This window comes from Lithobates pipiens, unplaced genomic scaffold, assembly GCF_037356315.1.
Source record: "Lithobates pipiens isolate NorthernLeopardFrog02 unplaced genomic scaffold, aLitPip1_a1.2 Scaffold_16, whole genome shotgun sequence".
NCBI lineage: Eukaryota > Metazoa > Chordata > Amphibia > Anura > Ranidae > Lithobates > Lithobates pipiens.
Window position 1 is genome coordinate 538261069 of NW_027507748.1, and position 21733 is coordinate 538282801.

General features: G+C 42.1%; 1 protein-coding gene across 2 annotated transcripts in view; it reads left to right on the plus strand.

Moving 5' to 3' along the window:
- Positions 1-21733, plus strand: part of RB1 (RB transcriptional corepressor 1) — a 307484-nt gene that overhangs the window by 89952 nt on the left and 195799 nt on the right. For both annotated transcript variants that reach the window (XM_077483264.1, XM_077483265.1), the window contains exons 13-14: positions 1964-2080; positions 6922-6978. In XM_077483264.1, coding sequence (XP_077339390.1) covers positions 1964-2080; positions 6922-6978 — 174 coding nt within the window. The remainder of the gene's footprint in view (positions 1-1963; positions 2081-6921; positions 6979-21733) is intronic.

Sequence of the window (21733 nt, forward strand, 5' to 3'; positions counted from 1 at the left end):
CTTTTCTTCAGCAGGGACAGGGAAGATTGTTAAAATTGAGGGGAGGGTGGATGCAACCAAATACAGGACCATTCTGGATGAAAACCTGTTGGAGTCTGCAAAAGACCTGAAACTGGGACGGAGATTTATCTTCCAACAAGACAATGATCCCAAACATACAGCAAAATCTACAAAGGAATGGTTCACAAATAAACGTATCCAGGTGTTAGAATGGCCAAGTCAAAGTCCAGACCTGAATCCAATCGAGAATCTGTGGAAAGAGCTGAAAACTGCTGTTCACAAACGCTCTCCATCCAACCTCACTGAGCTCGAGCTGTTTTGCAAGGAAGAATGGGCAAGAATTTCAGTCTCTCGATGTGCAAAACTGATAGAGACATATCCCAAGCGACTTGCAGCTGTAATCGCAGCAAAAGGGGGCTCTACAAAGTATTAACGCAAGGGGGTCGAATAATTTTGCACGCCCCACTTTTCATTTTTTTATTAGTTAAAAAAGTTTAAAAAATCCAATAGATTTCGTTCCACTTCACAATTGTGTCCCACTTGTTGGTGATTCTTCACAAAAAATAAAAATTATATCTTTATGTTTGAAGCCTGAAATGTGGCAAAAGGTTGAAAAGTTCAAGGGGGCCGAATACTTTCGCAAGGCACTGTGTGTGTAAAATATATATATATATATATATATATATATATATATATATATATATATATATATATATATATATATATATATATATATATATATATATATATATATATATATATATATATATATATATAAATAAAATAATGCAATAGGCGTATATGGATTGGTTTGCGCAAAAGTTGTCACGTCTACCACTTACGGGATAGATTTAGGGACTTTATTATTTTATTTTTTATTGTTTTTACTAGTAATGGCGTGGATCTGCGACATTGCGGCGGGCAAATCTGATCCCAAATTACACTTTTTGTGGACCAGTGACATTATGACATTGATCAGTGCTATAAAAATGCACTGATCAATGTAAAATGACACTGGCAGGGAATGGTTTAAGTGTGTTTCCTACTGGACTTTGGCTGGACTTCTCTTAAGGGTTATAGCCAAAAAAGACATTCTTCCAAGGGGATACCCTAAGTCAAAAACTCACTTTTGCATGAAAACACAAGAATTGAGGTGCAAGAAAATGCTCTTGACAAGTTCATGTTGGACGAAACCGTTTACCCACAAAGGGCTATGGGCTATATTTGTAGTGAAGCATGGTTGGAGGTTGCCTGCAGTTTTAGGGCTACCAATCTTACAATGGGATTGGCAATTTTGGTTAAGATTGAAGACACAGTCACTGCGAAAAAGGATGACCAGATTCTTATCACACAATACAGTCTGGAAGGATTCTGAGTATCCCCAATTTTATTCTGAAGTATTACAAGGACACCAAACACAGCCCTAACATAACTGCATTATACAAAGCCCTCACAGAACCTCGATCTTTATGTATCTGTTGTGGAGCTGGAACAAGTTCTCCAGAATGCTTGGAGAATCCTACCAGAAAAGTTTGAGAAACGTCATGCAAGTGTACCCAATATATTCTTGGTTAAGGGGGCATGATAAGCCAGCTAGAACATTTCATTTGTGTTTTGTGGGTGTTTTTTATTTATTTTTTTGTTCAGTGCACTTTTTAGGATGATGTTTATTGATAAAAAATTCATGTCATTTTAGTAAAACAATCCTGCTTCACAGAATTGTGTGCCTGAGTCCTGTGCACAGTACTATATGATAATCTGCCACCTAGTGGAATCAATGGGGGGGGGGCTAGGATCTTGGCCCTGGAAGTGTTTGTACAAGGATTAAAAAAAAAAAAAAAGCCCAGCTACTTTACCAAACTGCTTAATTTAATGAAAACACATCTTCAATACAAAAATGTGTCTGCAAATGTATTTAACATTTTTTTTTATATGGTTTTAATGCCAATTATGACCTTTTCAGAACTGCACAAAAAATCCAAAGAGCAAGATCATAGAGAGAGTAAATCGCTTAGGACAGGTCTTCAAAGCACGTTTTGCCACTGCAATTGGCCAAGCATGTGCAGAAATAGGATACCAGGTAATGTTTGAGTATTATCATTGCACGGAAACGTTTGTATTTTTAAAGCATGCTGTAAAACCTTGAATGTGTACATTAGCTTAGTGCAGGCCAGGGCAAATGTTTAAGCCAGCTACAATGTAGATTTGGTTAAGGGATGTTGGACAGTGCAGGATGCCTTTTCCCCTCTTCCCACTGCCTCTCATTCTGGCTCTTTCAACACATGGTCACCTTTCGTAATAGAAGCATGAGGAACAATGTGAGCCACAGTGCAATCTCCATGGTTATTTTCAGTTTATCAAAATTTCTGCTTTCTTCTCACTTTTTGTCTAGCTGTATTCCTGAACTACGGAACTGAAAAAAACGGTCTCTTTGACTTTTGTTTATATTTTCATTGAATTTAGCACAGTTTAATTACTGAGCAGTGAGTAGTATTTTTATATAATATTTTTTTTTTAAAGATTAATGCAGACTGTATGAGATGAAATGGACTAATTGGAAAATAACAAACTAAGCTGTGAAATATGGTTTTATGTACTGTAGTTTAATAGAGATATTAATTCAAGCAATGCATGAAACTGTGTTGAAATTTACCTACTTGGGCACCAGGTGTGAAAGTGAGCATGTCCGGACCCATTATGCATGAAGATTAGGTGTGAATCGTCAAAATACTTGAGTAGATAGAGATGGTAAAATTACAGAAACCTGACATTTTAATAGGGGTGTGTAGACTTTATAGATCCACTGTATAATGCAATGTAAAAAAAATAAAAAAATATGAGACCAAGATAACTAATTTCAGAACTTTTTCCATCTTTTAATGTGACCTATAAACTGTACAACTCAATTTTAAAAACAAACTAAAATCTTTTTTGGGGGGGGGGGGGGGGGTTTACAAAAAAAAAACCTAAAATAATGTGGTTGCAGAAGTGTGCACATCCTCTTATAACTGGGAATGTAGCTTTGTTCAGAATTAAGCAATCACATTTTAACTCATGTTAAATAGGGGTCGGTACACATCTGCCATTATTTGAAATGCCTCTGATTAACCCCAAATAAAGTTCAGCTGTTCTAGTAGGTCTTTCCTGACATTTTATTAGTTGCATCCTACAGCAAAAGCCGTGGTCTGCAGAGAGCTTCTAAAGCATCAGAGGGATCTCATGGTTAAAAGGTATCAGCCAGGTGAAGGGTGCAAAATAATTTCCAAGGCATTAGATATACACAGTGAAGACAGCCCCGATCAAGTGGAGAAAATATAACACAGTAGTGACAACAGCTGGATGTCTCTCTAAAATTGATGAAAACAAGGAAACTGGTAAGGGAGGCTGCCGAGAGGCCTACAACAACATTAAATGAGCTGCAGGAAAATCTGGCAAGTACTGGCTGTGTGGTACATGTAACAACATTCTCCCATCTTCTTCATATGTCTGGGCTATGGGGTAGAGTGGCAAGGCGGAAGCCTTTTCTTACAAAGAAAAACATCCAACCCTGGCTAAATTTTGCAAAAACACATCTGAAGCATGTGGGAAAATGTGTTGTGGTCTGAAACCAAGGTTAAACTTTTTAGCCATACTTCCAAAAGTTTGGTACAAACACACTGCACATCACCAAAAGAACACCATGCCCACAGGGAAGCATGGTGGTGGCAGCATCATGCTTTGGGGCCGTTTTTCTTCAGCTGGATAAGGGGCCTTAGTCAAGGTAGAGGGTATTATGTACAGTTCCAAATACCAGTCAATATTGGCACAAACCTTCAGGCTTCTGCTAGAAAGCTGCACGTGAAGAGGAACTTCATCTTTCAGCATAAGGACCCAAAGCATACAGCTGAATCAACAAAGAAATGGCTTCACCAGAAGAAGATTAAAGTTTTGGAATGGCCCAGCCAAAGCCCAGACCTGAATCAGATTGAAAATCTGTGGGGTCATCTTAAGAGGGCTGTGCACAGGAGATGCCCTTGCAATCTGACAAATTTGAAGTGTTTATGCAAAGATGAGTGGGCAAATATTGCCAAGTCAAGATGTGCCATGTGGATAGACTCCTACCCAAAATGCATTAGAGGTTGAAAAAGTTCTGAACTGATTTATCTTTGTTTTTTTTTTGTTTTGTTTTTACATCAGAAACCTGACATTTTAACAAAGTGTGTATACTTTTATATCCACTGTATGTGAGAGCCACATGGTGATTTCAAACATGTAAATCAACTTGCAACATTTCATATACCTATGATGGGGTTATGTAACTAAATCATCATCATTATTATTATACATGATTTATATAGCGCCAACAGTTTACCCAGCGCATTACAATATATAGGGGGGACAACACAATTACAGTACAGTTCAATACAAAAATCAGGGTGGTTCCACCACAATGTTCACACCTCACTTCCTTTTTTGTACATTTGCACAGGAAAAGGAATTTTCTTCTGAAGAATTGTGCCCCATCTCTGCTGCAACAGTTTTTTTATAACTTTTTCTTTTATTCAGCCCACAGTTCACTGCAGGTGCTCTAGATCCAGCACTGAGACTTTCCGTTCCAGTTGCAGTGCAGATATCACAGGAGGTCCCTTACTCAGAACCTCCTCCATTTAAAATCAAGGAGGGAGATAGTAGTGTTCATCTGCACCTCCACCTCCTGAGTGCCTTTCATTCAGTGAAAAAAGAGACTTTTTCTGAATGTTAGTGGTGCAGAGTGGGGTGACCTCCTGTGATATCTGTACTATAGCAAAATCTTTAAATTGTCTGTGCTACCTGTCTTGATATAAATGCAGTGGTCTTTTCCTTACACTAATCAGAACTGAAGAAGTGCCCTGAGTGTGTTTGAAACATCTAAACCATTACAGAGAAAGTTCAGTTGAATATGACTAACTACTACTAGCTATATAAAGTGCATATGCACTCTCGATTCAGCGTTTGGCACCTCTTGTATAAATATGTATATATTTCAGTTCTTTAATTTCTAATTAAATGCACACCCCTAGTTGTAAACACGTGGAACCTGAATATTTGTTGACTAGCTTGTTGCATCTTTAGTTGGCTCTATAAACCTCTTGTTTTTGTATTGTCGAAGTTTGGTCAATGATGTGTGCTCATCTGTTAAAGAAACTGAAGTCCCCTTTTTAGTAGCTCTGCCCACCCCCCTCCGGCAGTACCGTTATAACGCATCCACAGATGCGCTGAAGGGTTCTGCGGCACCTCTGTGCATGCACAAAGATGGAAAAGATATGAACTTTACATAATAGCTGTCTGTGCACTTGCGTGGGGAAACCTGCATGTGCACAAATGTGCTGGATAAACCTGTGCATACGGAAAGGGAGGAGGCAGGGCATGCCATACTTCATAATGAATGTCTGGATCCAGGTCTGCCTTTCAATGCTTACCAAACATATTCATGTTTTGCTATGAAATGTTTCAGATCTCATACATATGAGTAATACTTGTACTAAAGCAGAACTAGCCACGTAGAATTTAATAATTTGTAGTTGATTTGACTACCATTCGGTATTGTTTGTATTATTCGTGATGGCAATCAGGGCTGAAACAACGAATCGATTAATCGACAACTAATAGATTATGAAATTAATCGCTTACTATTTTCATAATCGATTAATTCGGGCAGTAACATAATGGGGTTAAAAAAAAAAACTAAAATGAGCCCTTTATAGTACAAAAATAGCAAATTGCTACTGTAAATACCACTTTTACAGTTCTACAGTTAAAAAAAAATTAACCCCTTACAGTAGTGATTATCTGCTTTTTGTTGTGCTATAAAGGGCTACACTTAGTTTTTTTTAACCCCATTATGTTACCAAACGTCTTAGATCTGGTTCACATCTATGTGTTTTTTGGTGCTTTTTGTAGAAACCCACTACAGTTCATTTACATGGTTTCCTATGGGACACGTTCATATCTATGCTTTTTTCAGGCGCTGAGTATTTGGAAACGGACAGGGACTTTTTTTAACGCAAAACAATGTTGGTTCAATGTACTTCAATGGAGAATCTGCAGAAAAGGGTGTATTGGGTTTTGCAGCAATTTGTGTTTTTTAATCTGCCCAACAACAAATTGGCCAACAAAAAATGCAAAAACTCAAATCACAGCAAAATGCACTGCGGAAACAGATCAAAAGCGAACTGCATACCGAGCCTTATGCTGGCCACACGGATCAATTTTCAGATGAAAAATCTTTGTACATTCACTGAATGAAAGAATGTTGTTTTGAAATTTTTCATTTGTTTTTAACATTGTTTTTAAAATGAATGTAATTTCTGAATGAAAACCACATACACTGTCTGAAAATTCCTTTCACCGAGCAGTTTTATATTTCTAAATTTTCCCGTCATTGTGGTTGAAAATGAACATCGTTTAGAAAATTGAAGAAACGTTCTTAAAAATTACTTTTTTTTTTTTTTTTTTTTTGAGGGAAGATCTCCTCTAATAGTATATACAGTATATCTCTTCTGTCTGTTGTTCTCAGAGTGGATTAGAGATTTTGCCCTCATACGTATAGTTGGTTATTTATATTTACCACTGCATAGAGATATTTAAGAATAAATAGCTTTTTTTTCTAACATTGCATATTAACTAAATTATACACCACACTTTTTTTTCCCCCAAAAGGTTATTAACCGATTAATCGAAACAATATTCGGTCAACTTATCGATTATGAAAATAATCGGTAGTTGCAGCTCTAATGGCAATATATTTACAAAACATTTTAATTTTCCAAAATGAACATGCTCCTTACAGAACTCTAAAAACTGGTTACAATGTGTGCGTTTTTATTCAAAAGCAAAATTTTTCTTGATTTTTTTTTTTTTTTTGGACAGAATTATTTATTAACTGGCTTCTGTTTTCAACAGCGATACAGAGTTGGGGTACGTTTGCATTACAGAGTGCTGGAGTCTATACTCAAATCGGTAAGCCCATTGATAAATTGGATTAGGTTGGTTCTGTCTTGATACATTTCAGACTATATATACATTTCATTTAATCCATATGACTCACATGTTAAGGATTAAGTTCCTGGATTTCATTTAAAATGTATACATTTAAAATGTATTCTTATTCTAAAGATTTGTTATCAAGGAAAGAGAAAAACAGTACAGTAGGTAGCTTTGAACATCTGTACAGACATCAATGCACAGCAGACAATGTTTGTTTAAAACTATAGAGAGGAACACCTAAAGTCTATGAAAGCAGAAAACAGCTGGGTATTCAGAGCCACTGGAGGTGAAGTAATCATTACCAACTATATTGGTTAACCAGGAGATCATGAATAAAGTGGCTAGCCTGATACTGTCATGGAGTATACAACAGGGAAAAGGGCAAATATGATTCGTAGAAGGGGGAGAGAGCAAGAATGGATGAGGAGGAGTGTGGCACGCAAGCCCATACACCCTTGGACATATGAAGTCAGTGCTGAGACTAAAAAATAAAAAAAACAAAAAAAAACAAAGGGTGGTGACAGTGCAAAGCTCAAAATCTTAGTTTCCAATCTTGGACCCAATCTGATAATGGAAAGGAAAGTATTTTATATGTGGGTATATCCTTAAAAAGTGTTCAGGTGCTCTATGTTGCATAATATTTTCTGTTGGCCATCACCTAAACCTAAAGAGTGGCAGATTTATGGTCATTATCTATTAATAATCTGTTCCTAGTAATACTCCCAGTCAGGGTGATCCTCAGACCAGATCCTGCCTAAAGTTTGATGTGAGACCGTGTCTGTTAGAAGAAAAGTTCAGGTTTAAAAAAAAAAAAAAAAAAAATGTGCTCGCCTAGATGGATGATGCAGCATGGATCCGATGCTGCATCTGTCCCCCACCGGCTCTCAGACTGAAAACTGAATGATCAAACACTGATCAACGCTCAGCTCTTGGACTTCAGGCTGCACAGAGCTAGTGACTGTCAGTCACCAGCTCTCTGATCTGCCCCTCCAGCGCTCATAGAGAGGACGAGCCAGGTGCCGGTCCAGGAATTTGGGTGGATCCCAACCATATGTTTGGTATCTTTTCAGAGCCTGGCCCCTCTCTGTGACATGAACCTAGCTGTCGGCTGAAAACAGGTCACAGGAGTGCAGAAAGAACTGCACTTCGTTGATCCCAGAAGAAGTATAGCCAAAATAGCATTGGCTATACTACTTTTAAGATACTTGAAGGTCACCAGGTCATTTAGAAAGTCCTCTTAATTCTTCATTCTATTTAAGGGAGTGAAGAAGGTTTGCCAAGCTTTATTTCCTATTATCAAAGCAAAACTGGGCCAAAATGGTAAAAAAAAAAAAAAAAAAAAAAAATTAGCTGTACATTCTTGTTATTACCATAACCTGCCACCAAAGAACAACCCAAAATAAATTCTCTTGCTCCTAACGATGGCAGCAATACCACATACAGTTGTGTGAAAAAGTATGTGCCCTCTTCCTGACTTTCTATTTTTTTTCTATATTTCTCACACTTAAATGATTCAGATCATCAAACAAATTTTAATATCAACCAAAGATAACCAGAGTAATTCCAAGACGCAGTTATTCAGTTATTTAATTTATTAAACAGTTCCCGACCAGCGCACACCGATGTACGTCGGCAGAATGGCATGGGCAGGCATATTGGCGTACAGGTACGTCCAATCTTTAATGCTGCCCTGCCATCAATGGTCCCAAAAATGTGTCAAGAATGTCCTATGTGTCCGCCATAATGTCGCAGTCACAATAAAAATCGCTGATCGCCGCCATTACTAGTAAAAAAAAAAAAAAATTATTAATAAAAATGCTATAAAACTATCCCCTATTTTTTAAACGCTGTAACTTTTGCGCAAACCAATCAATCGCTTATTGCTATTTTTTTTTTTTACCAAATATCCGCCTAAACTGAGGGAAAAAAAATGTTTATATATTTTTTGGGGGATATTTATTATAACAAAAGGTAAAAAATGCTTTCTTTTCAAAATTGTCGCTCTATTTTTGTTTATAGCACAAAAAATAAAAACAGCAGGGGTGATCAAATGCCACCAAAAGAAAGCTCTATTTGTGAGAAAAAAAAGGATGTCAATTTTGTTTGGAAGCCACGTCGCATGACCGCGCAATTATCCGTTAAAGCGACGCAGTGCTGAATCGTAAAAAGTGGTCTGGTCTTTGGCCAGCAAAATGGTCCGGGGCTGAAGTGGTTAAGGAAAAAAAGCTGTTCAAACCTGCCTTGCCCTATGTGAAAAAGTAATTGCCCCCTCCCATGCTGAATCGTGAATGAACTGTGATTCAACCACAATTTTTTGGAACGCAGAGTTAAATTTTACTTGCCACACCAAGGCCTGATTACTGCCAGACCTGTTGAATCAAGAAATCACAAATGGAAGCTGTCTGACAAACTGAAGCACGCAAACAGATCACAAAAAGCCACACATCATGACACAATTAAAAAAAAAAAAAAAAGCACAGATTAGAAACAAAGTAATGTACGTGTATTGGTCTAGGAAGGGTTTCAAAGCCATTAATAAGGCTTTGGATCTCCAGTCAACCACAAGGAGAGCCATTATCCACAAATGGAGATAACGTGGAACAGTGGTGAACCTTCCTAGGAGTGGCCGGCCTACAAAAATTACTCCAAGAGCATGACAACGACTTATCCAGGAGGTCATAAAAGAACCCATAACAACATCTAAAGACCTGCAGGCCTCACTTGCCTCAGGCAGGATTAGTGTTTATAATTCAACAATAAGAAAGAGACTGGGCAAAAATGGCATCCACGGGAGAGTTCCAAGGCCAAAGCCACTGCTTACGAATGAACACAAAGGCTCATCTCACATTTACCAACAAAAAGCCTCAATTATCCCCAAGACTTTTAGGCAAATATTATGTGGATTGATGAGACAAAAATAACTTTTGGAAGGTGTGCACCCCATTACAGCTGGCATAAAACTAATACAGCATTTCATAACAAGATCATCATTCCAACAGTCAAACATGGTGGTGGTAGCATGATGGTCTGGGGCTGCTTTGCAGCTTCAGGACCTGGACGACCTTGCCATAATTGATGAAATCATCAATTTGGAGCTCTACCAGAAATTTCTAAAGGAGAATGTCCCGCCATCAGTTTGTGACCTCAAGTACACTTGGGTTATGCAGCAGGACAATGATCCGATACACAACAGCAAGTCCACCTCCCAAATGGTTCAAAGAAAGCATAATTTAGGTTTTGAAGTGGCCTAGTCAAAGCCTGGACTTAAATCCAATTGAGATGTTGTATCATGACCTTACACGGGCCATTTATGCTGAAAAACCCTCCAATGTGGCTGAATTAAAACAATTCTGCAAAGAGTGGGCCAAAATTGCTCCACAGCAATGTGAAAGACTCGTTGCCAGTTATCGTAAACGCTTGATTGAAGTTGCCACCAAGGGTGGCACAATCTGTTATTAGGTTTAGGGGGCAGTTACTTTTTCACATAAAGCCAGGCAGGTTTGGACAGCTTTTTTGCCTTTAGTAAATGAAAACATTTTAAAAACTGCATTTTGTATTCATTTGGGTTATCTTTGTGTAATAATAATTTCTTTTGATAATGAGTCTTTGTGTGACAAATATGCAAAAAAAAAAAAAAATGATGTATGCTATTTGTTTGTAAAAAGTGAAAAAACAGCTCTGTCTATAAATAAATATATAAATGAATATCCGTTGACAAAATAAATGATTGGCAAACTCCTGCTGCAACTAAATGTGAGATGCACACAATGAAAACCAATTAAGAAAAAGAAGCTGCGCTGAAGATCATAAAAATATGTGATATATGCTCATATGCCATAAATAGTGCTAACATAAAACTAAAAAAAAAAAAAAAAATGTACCACCATGTGTACAAAAATTATTCATATTGCAAACTTAAATGAAAAAAAGCGATTATAAGAAACAAATGTGTATATACTCCAAAATTGAATGAGAAGCCGATAGTTAAATGTAGAGGCAGGAGGATAAGAAAATAAAGCTTCAGTCCACTTAGGTGACACTGCACACAACACCCTCAGAATATGAAGCAAGTGCACCAAAGAAAGAATCCTCCACCACTAGATCCAGTGAGGCTGTACCCAAAGTACAGCTCAGAAACAATAGTGCCCATTTTGCTTTTGGGGTGTGTGGTTTTTTTTTTTGGTTTTTTTTCTTCAATTGTTTTATCCTGTACAAAATATACTGGCCCTGACCTTTTTGACCCTTACTTGACCCAAACACTAATCCTGGCACCGACCTAGATCAAACCTTAATCTAGGTATTTTTTTTCTTTTACACAGTCTCTCTCTGTCTTGGTTATTAAAATGCTAATTAAATGCATTAAAATGCAAATCGTATTATGAGTCAAATAAGTATCTGATCCCCCATCTATCAACAAGATTTCTGGCTCCCAGGTTTTTCAGGCAACAAGTGGAGATTGAGAGCACTTTTTTAAAGGGAGTGCTCCTAATCTCAGCTTGTTACCTGTATAAAAGATCCCCAGAAGCAATCAATCAGATTCCAATATCTCCACCATGGCCAAGACCAAAGAGCTGTCCAAGGATGTCAGGAACAAGATTGTAGAACTATACAAGGCTGGAATGGGCTACAAGACTATAACCAAGCATCTTGGTGAGAACAGTTGGTGTGATTTGTTTGCAAATAGAAGAAACACAGAATAACGGTCAATCTCCCTCAGGCTGAGGCTCCATGCAAGCTCTCACCTTGTGGCATCTGGAACCATAGTCACCAAGAAAACAATTGGTAACCCACTATGTCATGAAGGACTGAAATCCTTCAGTGCTCGCAAGGTCCCCCTTCTCAAGAAAGCACATGTACAGGCCTGTCTGAAGTTTGCTAACGAACATCTGAATGATTCAGGGGAGAACTGGGTGAAAATGTTGTGGTGATATGAGGCCAAAATCAAGCTCTTTGGCATCAACTTAAGCCATGTTTGGAGGAGGAATGCTGCCTATGACCCCAAGAACATCATTCCTACCGTCCAACATGGAGGTGGAAACGATATGCTTTTGAGAGTGCTTTTCTGCCTGATGCATTTCGACCCTTGCGATTTCCGGTCTCTTCAGGGGGATTTATGTTCTAGGAAAATGTCAAAATTTCTAATTAAAGACTTTGGACAATTAAATTTTTTTATATATATATATATATATATATATATATATATATATATATATATATATATATATATATATATATATATATATATATATAATATATATATATATTCCAAAATTCATTTTTCCCAACATTCTACCAAAAAAATACCCCATAATGACAATGTTAAAGAAGTTTGTCTGAAAGCTTTGCAAATTTATTAAGAGAAGTAAAGGATTTTTTTTTTTATTGCATGTTGGCAATCTACCATCTCTGATCACTTGGTTTTCAGAGATCTCGAGCAGAGAGCTGTAGACTGTCAGTCACAGCTCTCCGCTCTGCTTCCTCCTCGCTCGCTGGAGTGCTGAGCTGTGGAGGGGCGGGGAGCGGCTGTCTCAGTAGCACGCTGAGAGGCTGAGACAGGTGTCAGTCCAGTATTGAGCAAAGGCTGTAAATACTTATGTTCCTGTGTTTTTTTTTTTTTTTGAGACCTTTGCAAATGTATTAAAAATATACAAACTTTTTTCACATTGTTATTACAAAAAGTGAAGCGCTGTGAATAATTTCCGGATGCACTGCAAGTTCAGAAATTAAGTTATGTGTAGAAAAATGGAATGAAGCAGGGAAAAATATTGAACACGTGAAGAAAAAGGTGCAAAAAGGCATGAAAAGCCAAGACGCCAGCTGAAACCTATCAGTAATTAGAAAGCAATCTTGCCCCTGATCAGTGCAAATTAATATCAGCTGGTTCAGTCTCAACTGATGGCCTAATAAAGTGTCTCATTACCAAGGTTTTTCACAAAAAAACTCATGATGGGTAAAAGCAAAGAGTTTTCTCAGGGCCTTTGCAATCTTATCGTTACAAAACATACTGATGGCAATGGTAACAGAAGGATTTCTAAACTTCTGAATGTTCTAGTGAGCACTGTTGGAGCCATAATCTGGAAAAAGAACCTAATTTCACCATAAACTGGCCACGACCAGGTGTTCTCAAGATTTCTGACAGAGGAGTGAGAAAGACCTGCAATTAGCAGATACAATTTTTTTTCCAAGAAAATAATGCACTCAACTGGCCTTAGTTCGGTATGCATGCTCACCACACAAGATTCTATTGCTGAAGAAAAAGCATGTTGAAGCTCTTTGAAAGTTTACTGCACAACATTTAAATGCAAGAAAAAAAGGAAAGTGCATGGAAATAAAATAACGAGCTGGCTGCACACCCCTAAATATTCTACAAATAATGAAAGGACAGGTTCCCCTTGAGGTTTTCAGGCAGCGACAAGAAGCAGAAATAAATTTGTAAAAATATATTTTATTGGTTCAAGGGCTTAATCGCGGTCATAAATTTAAAATACGGACTCTGGTATATGTTATTACAGCATATCGATGGATAAAAGATATATGCAACATTTGGTACAAAGATAGTTACAGGAACAATTTACAAATACATCAATATTTCAAAAGCTACAAATAACACCCATGCTACCCCAATGCATTTCGACCTTCAGGGAGTCAGGTTCTTCTTCAGGGGGGGACAGAACCCAAGCAGAAGGGGTGATTTATATTGTATATTCTGCGAATAGTCAAAAGAAAAAAGACTTTCAATAGACAAGTTTTTGCCTAAAAATTAGCTAGTTATACCTTATTTCAGTAATATTTACCAGTTCCACCAGACCGTTACTGTTCAACCAGAGACTTTTATTTTTTTTTTAAATCTGTTTATTAAATTTATTAACAGTCAACAGAAAAAAAACAAACATACATACATACATACATGCATACATACATACATGCATACATACATACATACATACATACATACATACATACATACATACATACATACATCATGACAGAGTAGACTTGCCAGGGTGCCTACAGAGGTGCATTAGAAGGCAGACACTTTTATACGAGTTGAAGCAGGGAGCACAAAACTTCACAAAGGCCGCAGCCGGTTTACCTTCATGGGTAGTAGGACACCGCGGGGCTAAAGCATGTGTTCCAGGAGCAAATAGTGCATGCACAGTTACATATTCCTATTTGTTATCTGGAAATACAAGTTAAGGAGTTGAGTCTGAGGCTGTGGAGGAATCTGCCGGCCATTTGGACCAAACCTTATATTTCTGAGGGCAACCCCTATTGGCATAACAATCCTTATATAGAGGCAGACTATGGTTGACCAGGTGTTTCCAGAGAGAGATAGGAGGAGGAGCGGGCTTACGCCAACTAAGGGCTATGGCTTTTTGGGCGTAAAAAAGAAGTAGCCCGATCCGAGTGCGGCTTGCCACAGTGGGGATTATCTGCTCTATCAGGCCCAGCATACATATTGCCATGGAGGGTTGGATAGAAATGGTGGTGACCTGCTTGATGACCTGTAATATCTCTTTCCAGTATTCAGCAATGGCCGGGCAGGTCCAGAAAATGAGTGAAATCACCCGGTACTGTTCCACAGCGCCAGCAGCCAGGGGGGGAGGCGGGGTTCATCATGTGCAGTCTGTGTGGAGTAAAATATGCACGATGGACCATCTTGAATTGTATTAGTCGGTCTCTCAAGGAGACCAGAGATCTGAAGGGGAAGTCCCACAAGTCGTCCCAATCGTCATTGTCAAAGTCGGGGATGTCAAGCAGCCATTTATTTCTAAGCTTGTCTAGAGAGGGAAGGGAGGTCATTAGTAAATGATTGTAGAGTTGCGAGGTGGGCTTATTTACACACTTGGATCTAAGGAGGTCCTCCAGCGTGGATTGGGTGATCTGGAGGGGGGGGAGAACTGGAAAATTGGTGGCCGAAGGCATGAGAAAGTTGCAGATATCTAAAAAGATAGGTTTGCGGGACATTGAAGTCGGAAACCAATTTGAGGAACGGAACCAGAGATTGATTGGAGACTACTTGGACCACTGTTTTAATGTTGAATTTAGTCCATGCATGGGGTTCAGGCAATTTGTAAATATGTTCAAGGGTGGGGTTTAACCATAGGGGGGCAGCTGGTGAGAGTGCGTTTTTAGGGTATTTTTCTAGTTTAAGGCCCGCCCCCCAAGCCCGAAGTGTGGTGCGCATAGAGGGGGTCAGCGAGTATGGAGCCTTGGGGCCCCGAAAAAGTAAGAACTTCAGCGCCTCCAGCGAGTTCACCACCGCCGCCTCAACCATGGTGGCGGAGTTTGAGACATCTGGGGAAAGCCACCAGGCCGCCGTGACTAGCTGGGCTGCTAGGAAATACTTGTACAGGTCAGGGCACGCCAGTCCCCCCTGGGAGGTCGGACGTACCAGTGTCGACCATCCGTATCTGGGGGACTGAGTTCCCCAGATAAAGGAAGCAAATAGACTATGTAGCCGGGTAAAAAAGGATTTGGGAATCCACTCCGGAGAGTGACGCAGAAGATAGGTAAATTTGGGCAGGATTTTCATTTTTATCAGATTTATCTGGCCTAGTATCGACAAGGGCAGTGACTCCCATGCCTTCAGTCTCCGCCTCGTCTCCTGCACCACTGGGGATAAATTCAGGGGCAAGAAGTCCGACGCCTGTCTCGACACCACCACCACAAGATATCTAAAACTCTCAACCCATTGTAGAAGTATATCGGAGGGGGCGGAGGTACGCGCTGCAGGATCTATAGGAAACAAAAGTGATTTTTCCCAGTTAACTCTAAGGCCTGTGAAAGTGGAGAATGAGTTCATAATCTTCAGTGCACCCATAAGCGAGGAGTCTGCATCATTAAGGAAAAGAAGGTCATCCGCGTACAGGGCGACCCTCTCCTCCAGCCAGCCAACGCGTAGGCCCCTGATATGTAGGGAGGTGCGTAGGACCTCCGTCAGTGGTTCCATGGCGATGGCAAAAAGGACCGGAGAGAGAGGGCAACCCTGCCACGTGCCTCTGGACAGAGGGAAGGGCCGCGACAGGCCTCCCCCCAGCTTAATAGCCGATGTGGGACGACTGTAGAGCGTCTGCAACCACCCAATAAACAGCAAAGGGAACCCCATTCTACAGAGGACCTCCCACAGAAAAGGCCACTCCGTGTCGAAGGCCTTCTCTGTCTAGGGAGGCCACCACCCGGGAACCCTCATTGAGGTGTTGTGCATGTATGTTGGTAAACAAGCGTCGTAGATTGATATCTGTGGCTCTGTTAGCCATAAAACCCGTTTGGTCCGTCTCTATAACAGAGGGCAGTAGGGGCTGTAGTCTCATGGCAAGCAATTTAGTGAGAATTTTGAAGTTGGTGTTAAGTAGGGCAATCGGCCTATAAGAGGCACAGGATGTAGGGGCTTTGTGGATTAGTATTACGTGTGCATGACTCATGGAGTCGGGAAGGGAACCCTCCGTCAGACAATGGGAATATAGTTGGGCCAGCTTGGGGGCAAGGAGAGCTCCGTGAGTTCTGTAGAACTCCACAGGGAGACCGTCCGGCCCAGGGGATTATCCAGCAGGAAAGGACCGGATGACCCCCAAAACCTCCTCCGAGGTAACGGGTCTCACCAAGGCCTCCCTCTCAGCATCCGAGAGCCAGCCGAGTGCCAGGGGGTCCAGCCAAGGTGCCAAGTCCTGTGATCTGAAGTCCGAGGGCAATACGGAGGTGTAGAGGGAGCTATAATAATGTCGAAATGCGTCTAGTATGTCCTGGAGAGAAGAGACCGACTCGCCCGAGGGAGACACTATGTTGGGTATTACCGTCAGGGGAAGGTCATGTTGCGCTAACATTGCGAGGGGGCGACCGTTACGATCCCCCTGTTCAAAGTATCTTTGCTTGTTACGATAGAGATCTAGTCTGGTAAGTTCCGCGAGATGTAGGTGCAGTTCCCGTTTTGCGGCATTAAGGACGTCAAAGCTAGAGTCTGTGGGGTCGGCCGTATAGGCTTCCGTCTGGGTATCTACCTTGTTCTGTAACTCAGTCGTGGTAGCTGTCTGTTCTTTACGGATCCCGGCTATCGAGGAAATATACTGCCCCCTCGTAAAAGCCTTAAAGGCATCCCAGGTAATCTCTGGGGAGGAGGATCCCGTATTAAGCTCCCAGTATTCAAGCAAGCGAGGTGGAATAGTCTCGGAAAGGTCGGCGTGGGAGAGTCAGTGGGTTCCCAAGTGCCAGAGAGCGGACGTGCGAGAGGCGGGGGAGCGGATGACTAGGAGGGGGCAGTGGTCTGACAGCCCACTAGGTAGGTAAGTAGCGTCCCGCACGTCTGACATCATGACCGGATTGGCAAATGCTAAGTCAATACGCAAGGATGTTTTGTAGGTGGCAGAGAAGCAGGAGTAGGCCCTGGTCGAGGGGTGCTTCCACCTCCAGACCTCGTCCACCCCCATCGCCTGTGCCCAAATTGATAAGTCTGCGGAGAAATGTTTGGGGGGGGCAGGTCGGTCCAAGTCCGGAGCTAGTATGGCATTAAAATCACCCATAAGTAATAACCTGGCAGGGCAATATGGGGTAACCCGCTCTAGAATAGCGTACAATGTGGATGTCGAGAAGGGAGGAGGAATATATATATATATATATATATATATATATATATTTACCACGATATATCTCGTGCCCCAAACTGTAAAAACCACAATCGCATACTTGCCCTGAGGGTCGGTGTGAATCTGTTCCACGACACACTGAAAAGATTTGCTGATCAGCACCGAAACCCCCCTGGCATAGGTGGAGTATGAGGCATGAAAGGCTCTCTGGATCCACGGCTTCTTCAGAGCTAGTAACCTGCTGCCCACAAGGTGCGTCTCCTGGAGCAAAATCACATGGGGGGAATGTAATTTAAGGTACTTGAAGAGTACTGATCGTTTAAATTTGGAGTTAAGTCCCCGGACATTCCAGGATAGGATATTAAAAGTGGACATGTCACGAGTAGCCATCAGGTGCTTCCATTATGGTAACAAGGAGACGTGCAGTAACAGTAAACTTGTGCCACAAGAGCCGCGTGGATCCAGAGAACCCCAGAGAGGAAGAGTCATGACCTAGCATTAACCATACAAACAAAAAACAAACATACCCTTGGTGACAGCCAAGCGTCAACCCTGCCCAGATCTGATGGCATCCCTAAAAACTGGGGAGCGAGCAGATTGGGCCTATACCCAGAAAACAACAATTTAACCCTTTAAACTTGTCTGTGTAACAGTTCAACGCTGCGTGTGGGAATTTGTAGAAATTCTCCAGTAGGGGCAAGCTGGCACAAGGTAGTACCACTCCAAGTTACGCCTAGTTCATCGGAAATGTTCCCAGCTCGCATTGCCCTAAACAGTAGGGAGAGAGAGAAAAAAAAAACGGAATGGGGGGGCCTGTATCCCCACCCGGCAAAAAGGGCCAGGTGCTTAATCTTCGCTGTGGATGGAGAGCACCAAGTTTCTCGTTTCACACGAACCAGCTGGACCGTGGGGATTCAAAGCGGATCACTCTACAAAGTACTATTGAGGTAGCTTCGGTACTCACAGGAAGGGTTCAGTAGGATACAAGAGGCAAGGATGAGGGAAAGTCGTGCATCTAATATAAAGTATTGAAATGGATCTTCATCGCAGGGTGGTCAGCCAGTCATCGGCATCAGTTTGGTTGTCAAAAAATTGGGTTGTTCCATCATGTTGGACTCGCAGGCGGCTAGGGTAGAGCATACCATATTTTATATTCTTATCCCGGAGTTTTTTTACGGACTTCGTTGAAGGTCTTCCTCTTTCGTTGCAAATCGGCTGAAAAGTCGGGAAAAAGGAGAACGGAGGTGTTGCCATAATGAAGAGTGGAGTGCTTGCGGGCCTCGGAGAGAATCCTGTCCCTGTCACGATAATTAAGGAATCGGACCAGGAAAGGCCTGGGGGGTCTTCCTGGGACCGCGCGTCCGGTGGGCACCCGATGAGCTCGTTCAACCACATAGGTAGGAGGGACATTTGTAAGACCCAGGAGATTTTTAAAGAACTCCTCCGCGAATTCCGCCGGGTGATCCCCTTCCTCGGGCAGACCTAGGACTCTGACATTGTTGCGCCGGAGGCGGTTCTCTGCATCATCTGACTTAGCGACAAGGGACTGTACCGTGCGTTGTAGCTCAGCAATGGAGGAGGCATGGGAGGTAGTAAGATCTTCAGTAGCGGATATTCTGTTCTCAGTTTCAGTCATTCTCCCTCTTATCTTGTCAAGATCATTCCTGATAAGATTACACTCCTCGGCAAGGTGATCGATGCGCACGAGGAGCGAGGTCTTGCTCTGCTCGATTGCAGCGAGGATCATGGCGGTGCTGTCCTGTGACGGCGGGGCCGACCCCCCCCCCCCGCCGCCGAAGCCTCCCCAGGACCCATCTCCATCTCTGCGAGTAGGGCCTGTAGTCGACCAATCAGTGCAGGGTCTGGCTGTGCCGGGGAGAGCTGTGGCTGCAGGGGCGATGACCCCGTCCGGAGGATTTGGCGTCCTTTTTTCCTTTTTTGGATGAGGGGGACATTTGGTGGGGGTCTAATGGGGGGGCCCCAGCCGAGGAGCAGCACGTGCCCAGAGCCACTGCCAGGAGACCACAGGGCGGCCCAAATGCTCAATGCGCTATGGGCCCAGGTGAGCACAGTCTATGCAGGCTGGAGGGCTGCAGAGATCTTCAGACTGTCAGGTAGTGTGGTCTGAAAGCTCCAAAGGAGGGAAATCCTGGCAGAGAGGAGGGGGACTCGCGCAGCCTCCAAACAACCCACCCCCTGGAAAGCAAGTGCGGGATATAGCAGGTGGGGGGGGGGCAGAAGGATGTGCGGCCTCCGCCCGTCCACGGCGCACCTCCGCGGGGCAGTGCCCCAGGAAAGACCGGTGTCAGGCAGGCACCACTAGGCCGCTGCCGTCCCGAGTGCCCCAAACCGGGAGGGCGGAGAGGCTGCTCGGAAGGCGGGGGACTGTTTTTCGGCCGGATGGGGCGTCTTCCACAGGGCGGCCGCCAAGGAAACAGCAGCGTCCGGCAGGCCCCACTAGGCCGCGACCGCCGCGGGCTCCCCCAGAGGCCCTGTAAGACAGTTGCAGCAAGTAAACTGAGGGGCAGGAGGGAGAGTCCAGACAGGTCCTGGAAGAGAGGATGAGCTCTTACCGCACGGCAGGCGGGAGATCAGCACAGCCCGGTCCGGCAGGGAGTAGCAAGATGGCAGCTGGGAGTACAGCAATGTCAATTGTACCGATTCACCGCTGCGAGATGCCGACCTGGGACACAGGCAGAGCTCAGCAGGGGACAGTAGAGAGGTAGTAGGCAAGGTGGCTGGACTGTGTGGGCACTTAGATGCACGGATGGCACAGGATAGAGTTTAGGATTCCCGGAGCTCCTCTTAGACACGTCCGCTTATTCTCACATCTGGACACGCCCCCCCCCCAGAGACTTTTATTAAAATCTGAAAAAGAAATTGGTGCCTTCTCTCAAAGGGTCATGCTGGTACCGCTGCCCTGCTGTTCTAACCCACTTCATCCACCCACCAAACTGGGGGAAAGAAGGGGGGGGGGGGAAGAGGAACATGGCTTTGCGGGGGCATCGATCGCTGACTTGCAAGAATTGGCAGTATCTGGAGTTTATCCAGGGGAACCAGAGGAACAGAAGGAGGTTCTTGGCACACCCTAGGTGGCCACACCTAAAAATAATGAAATATAATAAAATATAAAAAATAAGTGTTCCACGTAAAGATATTCTAAGTGAATATATAAATGTTGTGTTACAATATTATACTATTATATAAGTGCATATATAAATAAGAAATAGAAAGTGGAAGAAAAGTAATGCTTAGTTGCCCAAATAATAAATGTTTATACAAAAGCAATTTGGTAAATAAAGTGTGGAGTCACCAGTATGATTATTATCATTATTGTGAAGTGGTGTTACTATTATTCGTAAATAAGTAACACGTAGTGCGAGCAAATCAAATTGTGTAGGTAGTGGATGAAAAAAATTAAAAAAACTGACATAGGAGTGTGCTTAAACCACTGACCCCATCTGCATATGGTGATGTGACTGTGATAGTAAAGGCCCATACACACGATCAGACTTTTTGACAACAAACATGCAAATTAGCTGGTTTGGAGCAACATCCGACCGTGTTTATGCTCCATCGGACAAACTTTTTTGGTTTTCATCAGACTTTTGTTGGCTGTGCGAACGGACAAACTTTCTGGCAACAAAAGTCCGATGGAGCAAAGTCTGATCGTGTGTACAGAAAACCATAGGAGTTTTGTACAAAGTACAAACGGGCATGCTCAGAACCAATGCAAAAGATCAGACAACAATACAGAAGTTGACCAAAGGTGGCGGTAAAGAGCAGAAAAAACACGTGATTTGGTGAAAGTTGGCTGAAAAAGTCCTGCTGTGTGTATGCAATACAAGTTCAGGGCCGACGCCCTTTGTACAAAAATCCAAGGGAAAGTTTGTACAAAGTCCTATCGTGTGTATGAGGCTTTATAGTGATGGAAAGTGCAGTGAAAACTTAGAAGATATTAGTAGCATTAATGATTGATAATATAGTACCTGTATACTCTGCTGCACTTGTTTTGCTGAGTAACTATATTACTTTATATTTAGTTGTAGGGCTGCTGCGATACTGGGGGCTCTCTCTTTTTTTTTTTTTTTTAACTTGCCATAAGGGGTTAACTTAATCATCTGCAGGCTACAAAACAAGTGCAGCAG